This window comes from Leptinotarsa decemlineata, unplaced genomic scaffold, assembly GCF_025532065.1.
Source record: "Leptinotarsa decemlineata unplaced genomic scaffold, Ldec_3_MD MMD2_tig00003736_RagTag_RagTag, whole genome shotgun sequence".
NCBI lineage: Eukaryota > Metazoa > Arthropoda > Insecta > Coleoptera > Chrysomelidae > Leptinotarsa > Leptinotarsa decemlineata.
In genome coordinates, this window is record NW_027412593.1 from 4,363,603 (window position 1) to 4,379,250 (window position 15,648).

General features: G+C 35.2%; 1 protein-coding gene and 1 long non-coding RNA gene across 6 annotated transcripts in view; one reads left to right on the plus strand and one right to left on the minus strand.

Moving 5' to 3' along the window:
- LOC141483585 (uncharacterized) overlaps positions 1 to 1,238 on the minus strand; it is a 25,800-nt gene extending 24,562 nt beyond the window's left edge. For all 3 annotated transcript variants that reach the window (XR_012466169.1, XR_012466170.1, XR_012466168.1), the window contains exons 1-3: positions 995 to 1,238; positions 858 to 917; positions 689 to 792 (exon numbers count right to left, since the gene is read on the minus strand). This is a non-coding gene — a long non-coding RNA (uncharacterized lncRNA). The remainder of the gene's footprint in view (positions 1 to 688; positions 793 to 857; positions 918 to 994) is intronic.
- Positions 1,239 to 1,416: 178 nt separating this feature from the next.
- LOC111514105 (uncharacterized) overlaps positions 1,417 to 15,648 on the plus strand; it is a 36,725-nt gene continuing 22,493 nt past the window's right edge. For 2 of the 3 annotated variants that reach the window (XM_074178305.1, XM_074178306.1), the window contains exon 1: positions 1,417 to 1,682. In XM_074178305.1, the coding sequence (XP_074034406.1) occupies positions 1,560 to 1,682 (123 nt within the window). In that variant the 5' untranslated portion in view covers positions 1,417 to 1,559. Of the gene's footprint in view, positions 1,683 to 2,230; positions 2,366 to 15,648 lie in introns of those variants that run through there. The other variant, XM_074178307.1, reaches the window with a different exon arrangement.

A 15,648-nucleotide genomic window follows, 5' to 3' on the forward strand; every position in this document is an offset into this window, starting at 1 on the left:
GCTAGCCATCAGGTTTGGCTATTGCTATGTAAACTATTGAAATTTCAGAAGGAACCTTTTCAGAAGGGTCTAACAGGTACAGAGTATAGGATTATAGTTTTTCAGATATAATTCGGATAGGGATAAGGGTTTACTCAGGTAAGCATTGAATATTTCCTTGGAAACTACTAAAATCTCGGTAAATTCAAGATAATTATTATATTCCAGATACAAGGTATTTATCATGGTGACTTCAGAATAGCCCTTTCTTAAGTACCTTATTCAAACTTGTTTTAATTAGATACTTACTCAAGATAAGATAATAAATAAAGGTTTATCAATGTTGCTCAAATTCCCCTAACCCATAAATATAGCAAATGATATCTTAACTAAACCCCAAAATGCAGCAGAATTGAATAACCTATAAATTGAATGGAACTGGGCCATATCTATTTCTCCAGAAGGTTTTAACCAGTTTGCTCATTCACATCTTCAGTGGCTTCATTCTCAAAATGAAAACTTGTTTTATTTTGATTTTCATTGTTCTGAGTTTTTTATGATTTATGATCTAGATTGGGTAATGATATTTGTTATATTTTTCACCTTGATTTAAGAAATATTAAAAATATTATTTCTAGTATGTTAACAATATTACAAATAAAAAGGTCTTACGGAAAGACACACATCATGTTATTATATTATCACTCACCATATATATATCAGAAGCTACCTATTACTTATCAAACATATATAACTTCCGTTAAAATATCTTCGCATGGTTTAAAATTTCTTCACTATTTTCAAAACATCAATCTACAAAAAAAAATATTTTTGCAAGAAAAAAATAAATGAATGTAAACCAAAATTCAGGAAATCACCTTAAATCAAATGGTTACCTATATTTCATTTTCCATTTCCCATAATGCATGTTGGCTCATCTGAAAACCAATACAGAGTTATTAGGAAACATTAATTCCTCTTTCAAGATAAACCAAAAATTGAAATTTCTGTATACCTTCTTGCACACCTTTCACCTTTTTCATAAAACTCTGACCCGACTTTGACCTCTAACATCATCACTCGAAATATGCTAACTTGGGAAAACAAAACCACTAGATATACTTCCACAACCACACAAACCGATGTTATGTCCTTCAACAACAGGAAACCGTGATTAATATTCAGTTTTATCATCAGTAAACATAAACTTCTAGTTGTGGCTTAGCAACAAACCGACACAACATCGTAAAATGTTGAATCAGAAAGATATTGAACTTTGATCCTCTTGTTACCAGGCGAATGTTTTCAACAAAAGATAACCGTAATGGGGGCATCGAATGTACCCGAACCTATTCCCCTTCCATCCGAACTCTACCGACTTTCCTCTTGCCCCTCATCTCAGGCGAGTTGATATAGCGGAGCGTATCCTGTATCGTGTCTCACAATGCAGTGTCTCTGTTTAGTTGGTTAGAGTTCTGGCGGCGGTCATGATTAGTATCGCTGTGTCACAGATAGATGTTGTATTAGGTCAGCGGTGACTAATTTAAGTATTTTTTAAACTCTGCAAGTGTCAAGTAATAATGTCAGTGAAAGATGTGTGCAGGTTATGTTTATCAAAAGACAATCTTGTGTGGGTTTTCGATGAACGTTTGGATAGGACAGACCACATGAAAGATGTAATACTTATTACAACAGGTGTTGAGGTATGTTTTTTTTTAAATTTTCGATGCTTTTCCCGCCATTTAGTGACTGAATCGAAAATTGTTTTGATAATTCATATCGAAATGAAGTTGCGTGCGATTATTAAAGGTGACAGTTATGTCATGTTTTGATTTTTTGAGCTGTACCTAATGAAATTTTCATTTCACCACGTCAAATTGTAAACAACATGATGTTTTGAAACTAGTGCAAGACTGTTGAACATGTTTATGCATGAATAATTAGTTTATTATTAGTTAATAGGTCACAGTTATTTTTTTTTTGGTTTCAAAACATAAACTTACTTCATTTCAGTTTGTCAAATATAAAAGTTCAGGATTTTTTTTTCACCAATATAACTTACATAATCCCGATCTATTCGACACTGAAGTTTTGTATTTATTGTTTTTAATGAATTTACTCAAATTATAATTTGTTTTGTAAAGCCACGTCCAAGGATTACTTTTTATTGATATAAATAACTACTTAGAGCATGATTAAAATGATTATTTCATAACTGTCTTTCGATTTGCATATACGGTGAAAAGCTACATGCTTGTCAAGCAAAACAAACTAACAAAAACATGTTTTTTTTCGGTATGTTGGTGTTTTTAAACAGAATACGTTTGTTAGTTTCATTATATTTTATACATAGTTGAAATGAAAAATGTTACCATGAAAATACGAGGTAAGCGATAAGTTTTGATATTTTTTAGCTGATATTTTTTTTATTATGTGGTATTTTTCTACACTAGTGTTTTGTTTATATTTGCTGTAACCTCTGAATAGGTGAGTGATTTACTTGTAAGTAATTTTACCACTTACTGTTATTGCAGTCGACCTTTATTATTAATTAGTTTTAGCCTTGCATACATCAAATCGTTATGCTTATAGGTACAGGGTGTATCAACGATAAGTGGGTGGACAGCTATTGTAGATGCAAAAAATGTTTCGGAAAAAAGTTGTAGAAATCAATGAAAGCTATGTTTTAATAATTGTTACTAATAAACAGGGTGTCCAATAAATGTGTTACAGACCAAGCATATTTTTTCACTGGATTGAATTTTTTGGGCAGAGTGCTTCTCAAAAATATAGGTTTGTTTGGAACCAATGTACAGGGTCTTCTATTTGAAAAAACTGAGAAAAAGTGATTCCGATTTTTGTTTATCCTTGTATAGAAAATGTGCCGTTCGGTTAACTTATGAAGACGCAATAAAAATACACTATCCTAAAGGATATTCGGTTGAAAATTTTCCTCATTCCATTTGATCGAGTAGGAGATATTTGGTGTTGAATGAACCTATTTTTTTACATAAGTTTCACTATATTTTCTGAAACACTATAAATTTGAGAAGCATTCTGCCTAATAAACTCAATCAAGTGAAAATATCTGGAGTAATCTATTTGAAAAAACATAAGTTTGATCTGTCTTATATTTATTGGACACTCTGTATATCAGTGATAATTTTGAAGAATAGCTCTCATTATTTTCTACAACTTTTTTCCGAAATAATTTCATGTATGTCCAATAGGGAAGTAGCTATCGTACACCCTCCTATCGTTAATACACCCTGTATAAAAGATTCAAAAATGGTTTCATTTAGGGTCGACCGGTAGTCCCGGTTAAAAACACCATATAAAGTGTAAACTATTGTTCAATACATAATTATTAATAATTTTCATTTCTTATCAACTATTAAGTACAATATATTTTATAATTAATTTACTTATGTATCTATTTTATATTAAGAATCAATTTATCGTTTATTAACTTAACTTATTTTTACTGTGACTATATTTTATATTGTACCTGAAGTTAATAAATAATAATAATACCATTTACCTGCCCGTGTAGTTATAGAATAGTTAAGAAAAATACTTGAATTATATTTCAACTCTAATATAATTAATATTGATGTAATTGAATTAATGTTTTCATTAAAAAATATTCCAAACATTTATTGCTGTGAGTATTAAAAATAATTGATAAAAATAACAAAAACTACAACTCATAGTTTTAATTATCTTCTTCTTCATCGTCGTCTTCCAATCTCTATAGTACGTATTTCAAAGTCCTTTTCTTTATCGACTTCAACGACATTTGTCTCCAGGTCTTAGAAGTCCCTACGGCAGCAAGAAAACTTTCAGAATATCAAGTTTCTCTAATATCTGGAATGAACAAGATCGTCATGTACATGTAATTATTATCTCTCGAATGGAATATTTTGACTTTTTTTGTCTTCTCGAAAATATTTTGCTAATAAAATTATATGGTATAATCATATAGTATGGTATAGTAATTATATAGTACAGTATTCAAATCATCTAAGAGAACAATTCGTTCAGGCCAGTCTCAACACCCTACACAGTAGGTTAATGGACTGACACCTATCAGAAAACAACTACTCCTCTGGCTAATACCACGAAGGGCGTTGGATTATATCCGACAGGTGTCAGTGCAGGATACTTCACTGAAGTTATTCCTGCATATGCTGTTGGCGATACAACTGCCTAAACGAATTGTTCTCTTAGATGATTTGATTTATAGCCAGTCTTCAAGTATGCCCACTGACTAAACGTGAAAGATTTCTTTCCTTATACGAGGAATTGGGCAAATTTCGGATATGCAGTTGGTTACCTCGTTTACAGGCAGATGAGGCGACGAACAAACCTGTTGTTTGTTGTAGTCTTCAGCTTAGTTCGAGGAATGATACTCTGACGGAATTCGATTTTCAATTATCGGAAATCATCGACTTTATGTTGATGATAGACACTACCTTGCACTGACGAGTGGCCAAACAGCCCGAAACCGTTCTGCAAGTGTATTCCAATAATTGAAAATCTATTGCAACGCCCTTCGTAGCATTAGCCAGGGGAGTAGTAGTTTTCTGATAGATGTCAGTCCATTAATCTACTGTGTAGGGATTTGAGACTGGCCTGAACGAATTGTTACTTCTGTGTAGAATAACTTCTGTGAAGAATCCTGCACTGACACCTGTCGGATATAATCCAACGCCCTTCGTGGTATTAACCAGGGGAGTAGTTGTTTTCTGATAGATGTCAGTCCATTAACCTACCGTGTAGGGTGTTGAGATTGGCCTAAACGAATTGTTCTCTTAGATGATTTGATTTATAGCCAGTCTTCAAGTATGCCCACTGACTATACGTGATAGTACAGTATTGAAATGATGTTCCAGTCATTTTAGTCAAAATTAGCCAAGTATCTTGGAATATAAGATACCCAGCTAATAACTCATATAATCTTTTGTTTTGACATCCTAAAAGTTTTCTCAAAACCTACTTATGGTAGGGTATATGAAAAATAGTTGAGTACATCATCTTTACCTAGAATTTAGGACCCCTATTATATTATTTGAACGAACCTTTCTATTTATAGCCAGTAGGAATAATCAATTGTATTGTCCCGTCCAAAATCTGTGGAAAGTATTGATAATCTTCGTTATGCACACTACTTCATGTCTACAAAACTGAATAAACCTGTGATGCAGTTATCAAATATTTACCAACAAGTGCAGCAGCTTACCAATATTCTAGTTGTGTTTATTATCAAGTTCAAACTTGGTTAGGACACGATTTGGAATCCCAGGAATAGAGTAGGACAATGCGTAACGAGTTCCTGAAACTTACCACGACAATTTTAGCACCTGCTCCAGAGGAATTGCTCAACACAATATTCTGCAACTGCTCTCCGGAAATATTTACACAGTCACTGTAAGGTCTTCATTGGGATCTTCTGACCACAAACTTATTTCAGTGTTGAGTGAATTACCAATGAATGTTGGGGAATAATCTAAGCCGCGCAAGACCATTTCCGAAATTTCTCCTGGCTAGATGTTTGTTTCATCCTAAGGATCCATTAACTTATGCTTCTGAAGTCACGGAAGATTTCTATCATCCATAGATGCATATATTCCTTTTTCAATGAAACGACCTTCTAATGGCAAACCTTGGTTTGCCTACCGGCAGTGGCGCAAAAATTCTAGTTTGTTAATGTTCGCAACAGCTACAAGCTTAGGATAAATGAAAGTAAAGAACTTGACAATCAGATAATTTGGAATAAACTACTTGCCAATCCCAACGGGTCTGGATCTTTCTGGTCGATAGCTAATGCTATTTATCAAAACTTTACTAAATTCCCAATTCCACCACTAACACAAGCGGCTGGTTCAATTGCAACAACAGCCATAGAAAAAGTAAATCTACTAGCTGACCAATTACGTTCCACTCCACAATCGTTTTTGTAGGAAAGGCACCACCCCCAATTACCACACTAGAATCAACAATGCCGGTACCTAATTACTTTTCCGTAGTATCTAGTCAGGCGAATTTTGAAACAGCTCAATATCAACAAGGCGTCTAGCCCTATCATCGTACTTAAAAGGTGCGCAAATGAACTCGCACCAGTATTTAACAGAGTTTTCAACCTGACTTGCAAGAAAGGGGTTTTTTCTTCTTGTTGTAAGATTGCTCGCTTTCAGTCTATTTCCAAAAAAGGTCAAGAAAACTCATGCAAATAACTATAGACCAGTCGCTTTGCTATCAGTGATAATAAATATCATAAAGCAAGTCGTAAAACACCATGTCCTCTACTATTTGGAAGGCTTCAACATCTTGAGCGATCATCAATATGTCTTTCAGAAACAAAGATCAACAGGCGATCTTCTATCGTATGTCACTCATATTTGGAATAACGCAATCGAGAAACATGGAGAGTCAAGAGCTGTTGCGCTTGATATTTCTAAGGCCTTTGACCGTGTGTGGCATGAGGGTTTGCTGGCCAAACTTCGATGCTATGACTTGTAGGATCATTTTTGTGTATGGCTCTTCAGCTTCCTTAAATAACGTTCCCTGCAAATGGCCGTCGATGGCTATCTCTCGAATACGTTCACCATCAACGCTGATGTTCCTCAGGGATCTATATTGTCTCCAACCCTCTTTTTATTGTATATCAATGACTTATTGGAAAAAAACAAGAATCCTATTTATTGCTTGTCTCGTCATTTCATTTGGATTCCAGGACATCGACTACGGAGGCACATCTTCACTGGCAGCAGGAGGTTGCATATCTTAATGAAGATCTAGAAGTAATTTCGAATTGGGGTGGAAGTAACTAGGTTCAATTCGATGCCACAAAAACCCAGGCATCGGTTTTCTCCAAGAAGATAAATGTCTCCGAACCGGATATAATACTGTCAGGTCAGACAATTCTGCTTTCTGCTTCGATAAGTTTGTTGGGGGTTAAAATGGACACCAATATGTCTTGGCACAATCATGTCGCTGGAATTGCAAAGGCTGCTTCTCAAAACCTTGGAACACTGTTCCGAACTAGAAAACTGTACAAGCCTTTGATGCTTTATAAAGCTCAGATCAGATCTTCTTTGGTGTATTGTTCTCATGTATGGAGCTCCGCCCCAAACAGACTCTGAAGCTGCTGGATTCCATCCAGAAAAGAGCCATCCGCCTGATTGGAGACGCGAACATCACGTACAACCTTGATAGCCTGGAACATCGAAGAAAGGTTGGAGACTTGTCTCTCTTCTATAGATACTTTCAGGGGCAGTGTTAAGTTACTTAGCACAATTGATTCTGAGAGCGCCTTAAGGATTTTCCTGTAGTGCTTGTGTTTTGTCCTTGAAAAAAAATACAGCAACAATAATACAAGGTGTATCTACGATCGATAGGTGAACGATAGCTGCTTCCCTATCAAAGATACAAAGAAATGTTTCGGAAAAAAGTTGTAGGGATCAATGAAACCTAGGTTTCAATAATCATTACCAATATACCGTGTGGCCAAAAAATGTGTAACAGACCAAACTCAGGTTTTTCAAATAGAATAATTCAGATAATTTCACTCGATTGCATTTTTGGGGCAGATTGCTTCCCACAAATATATGGTTGTTTGGGTTTATACCGGCTGGTTCAGAAGTTATAATTAACTTTATGTCAAAAATGGGTTCATTCCACACCAAATATATCCTATCCGTTAAAATGGAATCAGTAAATTTTCCAAGAAAATATCTTTGAAGATAGTGGGTTTTCATTTCGTTCAGTACACCGAACGTTAAATCGGAGTAACTTTTTATTAGTTTTTTAAATGGAACACCCTGTACATAGAGCCATCCCAGAATAATCCACAGTATGAGTTTTCAGAAAATGTAGGGATTGACTACTTTGTTTCCATCGGAAAAGTATTAATTTTCTTGAGGAAAATATGAGAAAGTCATTAAATGAATCTGTTTAAAAAAAATCTGTTTAAAATCTTCCGTTAACCAGCTGTCGCACCCCTAAGAACGAAAACCTTCAGAAGTCGAAACTTGTGCGAGGATTAACGAGGTCTTACCTTTTAACGTGTGATTCCTAACACGGGTTAGACGATAGCAAGTGAAGATCGATCGTTCAGACTAGGGCTTGAACCACCGACCAACACGGCAGTCAATTCGAGTGAGTGAACAAAGCACCCACGCCAAACCGCTTGGCTACCGACCGATCTGCAATTCCTCTTCGAACTTCAATTATTGTTAATTTTGTAATAGAGCAGACGATTTGAGGAAACAGGCAGTGTCAAGCATTAGCAAAGGTGAGTAGTAAATAAAATTGCAACAAATGAAGAAACCGAATGATTGGTTGTGCTGCTTTCAACAGTTGAAAATCCTCATGTAAGTACGAGGGAAATTGCAAGAGAGTTGGATATAATTCATACACCCGTGAACAGAATGTTGATCAAAATAAAGTTCATACATACCGAATTGAACTCTATGAAATGGATTTCATACAATAGTTCGGTATTTCGAAAATTAATTGAACTCAATTAGCGAAGAACCGAATATTATAAAATATGTTTTGTTTTCTGATGAGTCTACGTCATTTAAAAGTAATGGCATGGTGAATAGACATATTATACTCAACAGAGAACCGCCCATTGGTTGAGAGAAGTCGATAACCAAAACAGATGATCCACAAATGTTCGATTTATTATTCATTTATATATTTGGTGCAAATACAATCATTCATTGTTGTTTATAATAATAATAATAATAATAGTAACTTTATTCACAAGAGTAAGAGTTTAGAGTCATAACTCTCATATCTAATGTATTTTTATATTTTCAAAAATTGATTTATTTTCTACCAGAAGACAAAGCCCTGTAGGCTTTGAAAAATTTTAAATCACTGAACTTTTTAATAGTTGCATCTTAATGATCGAAAAAAATGTCAGTTGTCTGGTAATTCTGTGGATAATTTAAACGAGTTCGTTTCAAATCATCATCTTCTACACTTCTCTAAGTATTTATTTCTTTCCGAATTTTGTTTCAGTCGAAGAATTTTGTATCTCTATCCTTAATTGGCTAACCTTTTCATCATATTTTATGATGTTAATTCATTCGCATTTAAGTTGCTTCTTCGTAAAACATTTTATTACTGTGTTACCCGAATGTTATAAAATTTTATTTTCATTACTGTAAAATTACAATCTCTTTCTTTGAAAGTCTACCGACAGGGTTTTCTATCCAAATAGGCTAAGGCACTTTTCGGGGTTTTAAACCCAATGTGCTAATGCACTTCTGAATGTGCTAGCACGCCGCAACCGCTCTGTCCCAGCATTTTATGTCTATAATATCTTCGAGAATATTCTTTTAAATTGCATGGGAATATTGATCTATATTAAATGCACAATGTATTTAAGGTACTCAATTAGTTAAGGATCAATGCAGTATTGTTTAAAATCACTTCATGAAATAGTAAAGGATAAAAAATTGTTATTGTGGGTTAATCCTAAGAGGTAGACATATATCATCGCGGACTTTTCTGTAGACTTTTATAAGTGTACAATACTGTATATAGTGCATTATTCGATTTATCTCGTAGGGTTCAGCCAGCTTTTGCAATGTAAGCGCAAAAAATGTGTTTATGTACGTCACATTATTAACATCTAAGATTATCAGCGTTTCTCTACTATATTATGCATGTTATATACATTAAACCTTCCACTTGAATTACTCTATCTATTGAAAAACCCGCATCAAAATCCGCTGCGTGGTTTTAAAGATCTTAGCAGACATAGGACATAGGGACAGACAGAGGGGAGCGACTTTGTTTTTAAATGGTTTCATTTAGCCTTTGCCCTGTTTTTTGACCTGAAGTTTGACCGCCTTCCTATTGACAGATTGATCTGATATTTGGTACACACATTTAGTTTGATAACAATACAATTCAATAAATCTTGTATCATTGTAAATTCAAGGTGGCCGTAGATACAAAATGGTGGATTACATATTGCTTCACAACTACCTCAATATGGTTACAAAATGGCGGATTATATATTACCTTTTAATACTGAGGCACTAAATGGACTAAACAGAGTGAGAAGAATTGAGTAACAAAATTATAAACAAAAAACTTCAAAATAAAATAAGTTGAAAATTATTTTTTGTTGAACGGTTTTATTGAAAAAAAAAAAGACAATAATGATGTATATAATGTGACAGTCATCACACCACTCTCCTCAGCACTCTACTTTGATGATCAGAAAAAATAAGGAAATCGTTGGGCGTAATATTTACATATTTACTCAGGTTGGTATTTACATATTTACTCAGGTTACGCTACGCCCAACGATTTTTTTTCTGATCAACCCCGTATATTGCTGAGGAGGGTGGTGTGACGGCTGCTACCTAGGACCTTCCGAATTATTTTTCAGCTTTTATAATGTTGTCTACATCATTATTATCTTTTTTCATCTTCAATTGAACCGTTTGACTTTAAAAAAAATCACTTGCTTGTTGCTATCAAAACCCTTTTATCATTGTCGTGTCCGGTACAACGATTGTTGTATCTGTCGGAGGAAATGGATATTTTTCAAGGAAGTTGATAAAACAATGAAACTTATTATTTACAGTTGTGATGGCATGGTTATCACTCACTTTGATAACTGTTCAGTCAATATCTCATTGAGTTTCCGGAAAGGTTGATGGGAAGGCGGGGATTCATTGAATGGCCCCCTAGGGGCTTTTAAAAACATTTCTGAATCAAATCATTGGGAACACCTCGAAAACCAGCTACAAGTTTTCATTTCTAAGGATTGTTCTTGGTGGAGGGAGGGGAGGTAGGTCCAGAGAGAGTGAGCCTATCCAACTGTCCACTGCAATTCGCGAGGGTTTATTGTGGTTCACACGTATTAAAATTCAACCAAAACAAATACAGCTTTTTGACGCAATCTATTATTTTATTTGTTTGGTGATCTTTCAGATTAGCTGACAAGAATAAAGTGCTGAAAATCTCTCCCTGTCAATAGCAGGACAAATACAGAATATGTGCTCTGCTTTCAGGGTCTTACATTTTCGAAATAGTCCACTTCAAGTTTAACAGACCATGGTTCTGTATTTCTCACCCGATTATCGACCGAGTGTAACGGCTAGTTTAGCGTTACAACAAAATGAGCATGACTATTCAGGAACACCCTGTACTAGCCATTGAACAAAATGAATTTGTGGTTGTCTACTGATAGTTGAAGATTGTAGGAAGTTCGGCAAGCAAGACATTCTACGCACTCCACAAAAAGTGTTAAATGCCAGGGGATTAAAAAAACAACAAACAAAACGGGCTCTCGAAGTTTGAACGATAGAATAAGTCGAAAAAGTAGCGAACGGTTCACGAAGAATTTGAAGTGATTTCTTTTCATCCAAGTTTTGGGATTTTTCTTTGCTGAATCTTATGTTACACTAGTTTTCATGTTTTCTTGTATAGATACGTTATAAACGTATTCGTGACATTTGGTTGAAAACTAGTACCTTGAGAGGGATTTACATTCGCTGCTTGTTCCTGCAAAATCGCAGCACTTTCCAACAAAATCGAGAAGCTGTCGAATTTCATATATGATCGTAGACCCTCATCAAAAGAGGGTCTTACTCAAGGGTCTCACTCTAGGATCGTACTCGTACTCTTACTCTTAGTCTTGAGTCAGTCTCAGTTAGTTGAATCCGTGACATAATTCTGATGTACCTCGATGAATTTGAATGAAATACCTTTCGTGCAGTTGGATTGGAGAGAGCAGTAATGCTGTTCACCCGCCAGTTACCAAGTTACATCTGAACCTGAATCCTGAATTATGTGACAGATAAGATGCATGATATTTGTTTGTGACTGTAGAGAAAACATATATATTTATGATACTTACATTTATATCTATTATATAATTCTCCATATTCAACTATATGACACCTTACCACTCATTACGAATTAGCCTTAAAGTGTGAGCTTCACGTGCGCACGTTGAGTATATATATATATATATATATATATATATATATATATATATATATATATATATGTGTGTGTGTGTGTGTGTGTGTGTGTGTGTGTGTGTGTGTGTGTGTGTGTGTGTGTATATATGTGTATGTGTGTATATATGTGTATATATAATTTTTTAACCCAGCCTACTCTCCGACTGCGCGCCGTGCATTTTTGGTTTTGCAGCGCATTAACGCATTTCGTCCTGGGAAAGCTGTTGAAAATTCAGCCGTTGCAAATTTGGCGCCCAACGTGGGGCTTCGCTTTGACTGAGACGTCTCAATATTTTGTGTTTATGAAATTGACCCTTAAATTTTCGCACCGACGCCAGGCGTCCTTTTGTTATTTTTGTTGATTTTTGAGTTTTTTTCAATTTCTCAATTGATTTGAACGCATTTTAGTGCTACGTCGCCCACCGACGCCGAGTATTCTTTTGTTATTTCAGTTTATTCCTAAGTTATTTCAATTTCTTACTCATTTTTTTTTGTTGTGCTTTAACTTACCACACATAAGATTTTTTTTAATACAAATTATCTTACTATGGCAACTACAAAGATCAAGATTGATCCAAACCGTCTCACCAAAGAAGAACTGCTGTATGAATTGATAGTCCGAGGCCTGGATGGTACAAATCTTGTCGTCACGGAGTTGAGAGCGGTACTTCGCAATGCTTTACGTATTTTTTCCTAAGGATAATCAAGTTTCTGATTGAAACCTTCGAGAATATTACACCGACGTGAAGGGTGTTCTGCTTATTTGTTTGTGGCCGTCTAGGACGCATTGACATTATTCATGATAAATCAACACCACAGAGAACGATGGCAAAGAGACTCTAGAGAAGGCAAGGAAGATAACCCGCTGAAAAACTACGGAAACCCGATACCCGTGGATCAAGAGATTGAGGCTACAGCCCCGACCGCGAACCGACGTGTTTGCGAACACTCAATGCAAATGTGACGAATCTTGAGATAAGCTCCGAGACATTGGTCAGAGCGTGTATTCCGTGATAAGTTTTTGTTTATATATGATAAGTTTTTGTTTGTAATAATCTGAGCGAGAGTGCAACTTGGTTATCTTCATGCAATAAATTCCGTAACATAATGAGAACCAGCAGGTAACCCACATATATTCCTGAAATTTCCGCCTCTTTATAATAAGCGGAAAGTGGCAGACTACGGGCAACGATTATGGACATAGAAGGATTGCTTACTTACATATATCGCCACGTTAAACAAGCGCCGAGCAGATGTGACGTAACACTGGTGACACTTTTAGTAGCTGCCATAAGACTGTGTGTTATTTTAACATATTGTGAGGATTATTTTCGGACAGTATTACATTGTTTTTGTTTATTTTGTTATTAATTGTTATTAATCAAAGATTTGTTTTCGAATACACCTCTTTCAATTTCGCAATTGTTTCATATTCAAAATGATTCCTGACTGAATTCCACAACTCAAAATTGAAACCATTACTTCGAACACCCAAAATTTTGACTAATTTTCATGTGATCTTATACAGAGAGAATAATTGTATGAGATATTTTAAAAAATAATAGTCGTTCTCAAGACTTTACTCCGTAACTGAATTTCAAAAACCAAACATGAAATGATATCAGAATTTAACGTAGCATCTGAATATGTAATGATATACAGGGCGTTTTATTTCAAAAAATGGAATTTTGGTCTGTAGCACCTACACCAAACACCCTGTATATTTAAAAATTATATCAAAATATTGCTCTCATGAACTCCTAAAACTTTTGTATGAAACATTTTTGTGTATCTCCTTCAACAAACCAGATATTGCCTGTCACATAAAATGTGGGACACCCGGTATATATTTGATTATTAAGCGTTTATTATAAATTATATTTAAACTGGCGACCAAAAGAATTGGTTGCCAGTTTAAAAATAAGATCTTTCAGCCTTCCCCAGGGAAGTCCATATGCGTTAAGTCTGGTGACCTGGCCGGTGACGGTTGGGTTCATTACCAAAATTTGCTTCCAAAAAATTGGTGACAATACCAGTGTTGTGAGGCGAAGCACCTTCTTGTTGATAATATATTTTCTGAGTTCCATTAATAGCAATTAATCAACAAGGGGTTCAATATTTCGCCTTGAAATTTCTAAATACCTCTGTGATGTGAGCGCCATTATAAATAAACGGGCCGATAATTCTACCCCTGAAAACACCTACCCGCACACACTAAATCAAAATCTTTCTTGATTTCTCTGCTCCACAATAGAATGAAAATTTTGTTGTGCCCAAGTGTAAGAATTGTGGCGGTTGAAAATGCCTCCACTGCTCACACAAGCTCCGTCTGTCTAGATACAATTTAACGAAAAACCACGCCACTTGGTTACAACTTTTCAGAAACCGATGGCAAAAAGCCATGCGGCGTTCAAAATCTCTTAGTCTGAGTTGATGAATTCTTCTGGTCCTGTATGACTTGAATTTGTGTTTTTTCAAAATATTCCTAACGTTAGTTCTTGGTATGCCTTTTGATATTTTCAAATTTCAGGTTAACGTTTTGGAATTATTTTCAACAGCTCCTAAAACGACCCATTTTTCATAATTCATTGCGAATGTGTTATAGAATTGAACAAAAACCACTAATTGAACGTCTCAGTAAAGATTTGCATTCTGATTTATCGTCGATTCGTCCAAAGCCTGCTTGATCAAAGTGTGCGTTTCAAAGTCTACATAAAAAAAAACCAAAAGCTCTGTATTTCAAAGATGACTCTAGCAAAACATCAAGTGTGCTACATTTTTGGAAAGGTAATTTTAAGCTCTATTGAAAAAAATTGTTAAACTTTAATTAAAGTTCATTTGAAGTTCAATCTTCCCAATCTTGCTCTTGAAGATGATCACTTTGTGATCAAAACACGTATCGAGGTGTTAAAATAACTCCAGTAATATTCAATAAAGGAAAATTCAGACCGTTTAAAATTTGTTACTTGTGATGCTTTGTTAGAACAGTCATCACAAGCATCAATAACTATTGATATCTCATTCGAAAAGAATGAATCTAAAGAAATTAGCTTTAAAAGTTCAAGCCAGTCTCGGATATACCTACACAGTAGGTTGAATGGACTGACGCCTTCAGAAAAGAACTACTCCCCGAGATAATACCACGAAGGGCGTTCGATTATATCCGACCACTAGGTGGAGTGATATTTTTTTGTTCGCTACAACTTAGGAAGAGCAATGAAATACTCCGAAAAAATTCCGATTTTCAATTATGGAATATCATTGACTTTAGGTCGATGATGGCCACTATCTTGCATTGACGAGTGACTAATGAGCCCAAAACCGGTCTGCAAGTGTGCCCGATCCAAAATTGAAGGTCGACTTTTTCCGTTGTATTGCCAATTGCATATGCAGAAATTTTCTGTGAAGATTCCTGCACTGACGCCTGTCGGATATATTCCAACGCCCTTCGTGGTATTTTCCAGGGGAGTAGTTGTTTTCTGATAGGCGTCAGTCCATTCAACCTACTGTGTAGGTATATCCGAGACTGGCTTGAACGTTTAAAGTTCATTTCTTTAAATTTGTTTACTGCCAGTCTCAAGCATAGCCCACTGACTAATAAGAATGAGTTTTTTTACAGCATTGAATTCTACGTAAAAAAGTTCTTTGTAAATGTTTTCATAGAAACAAG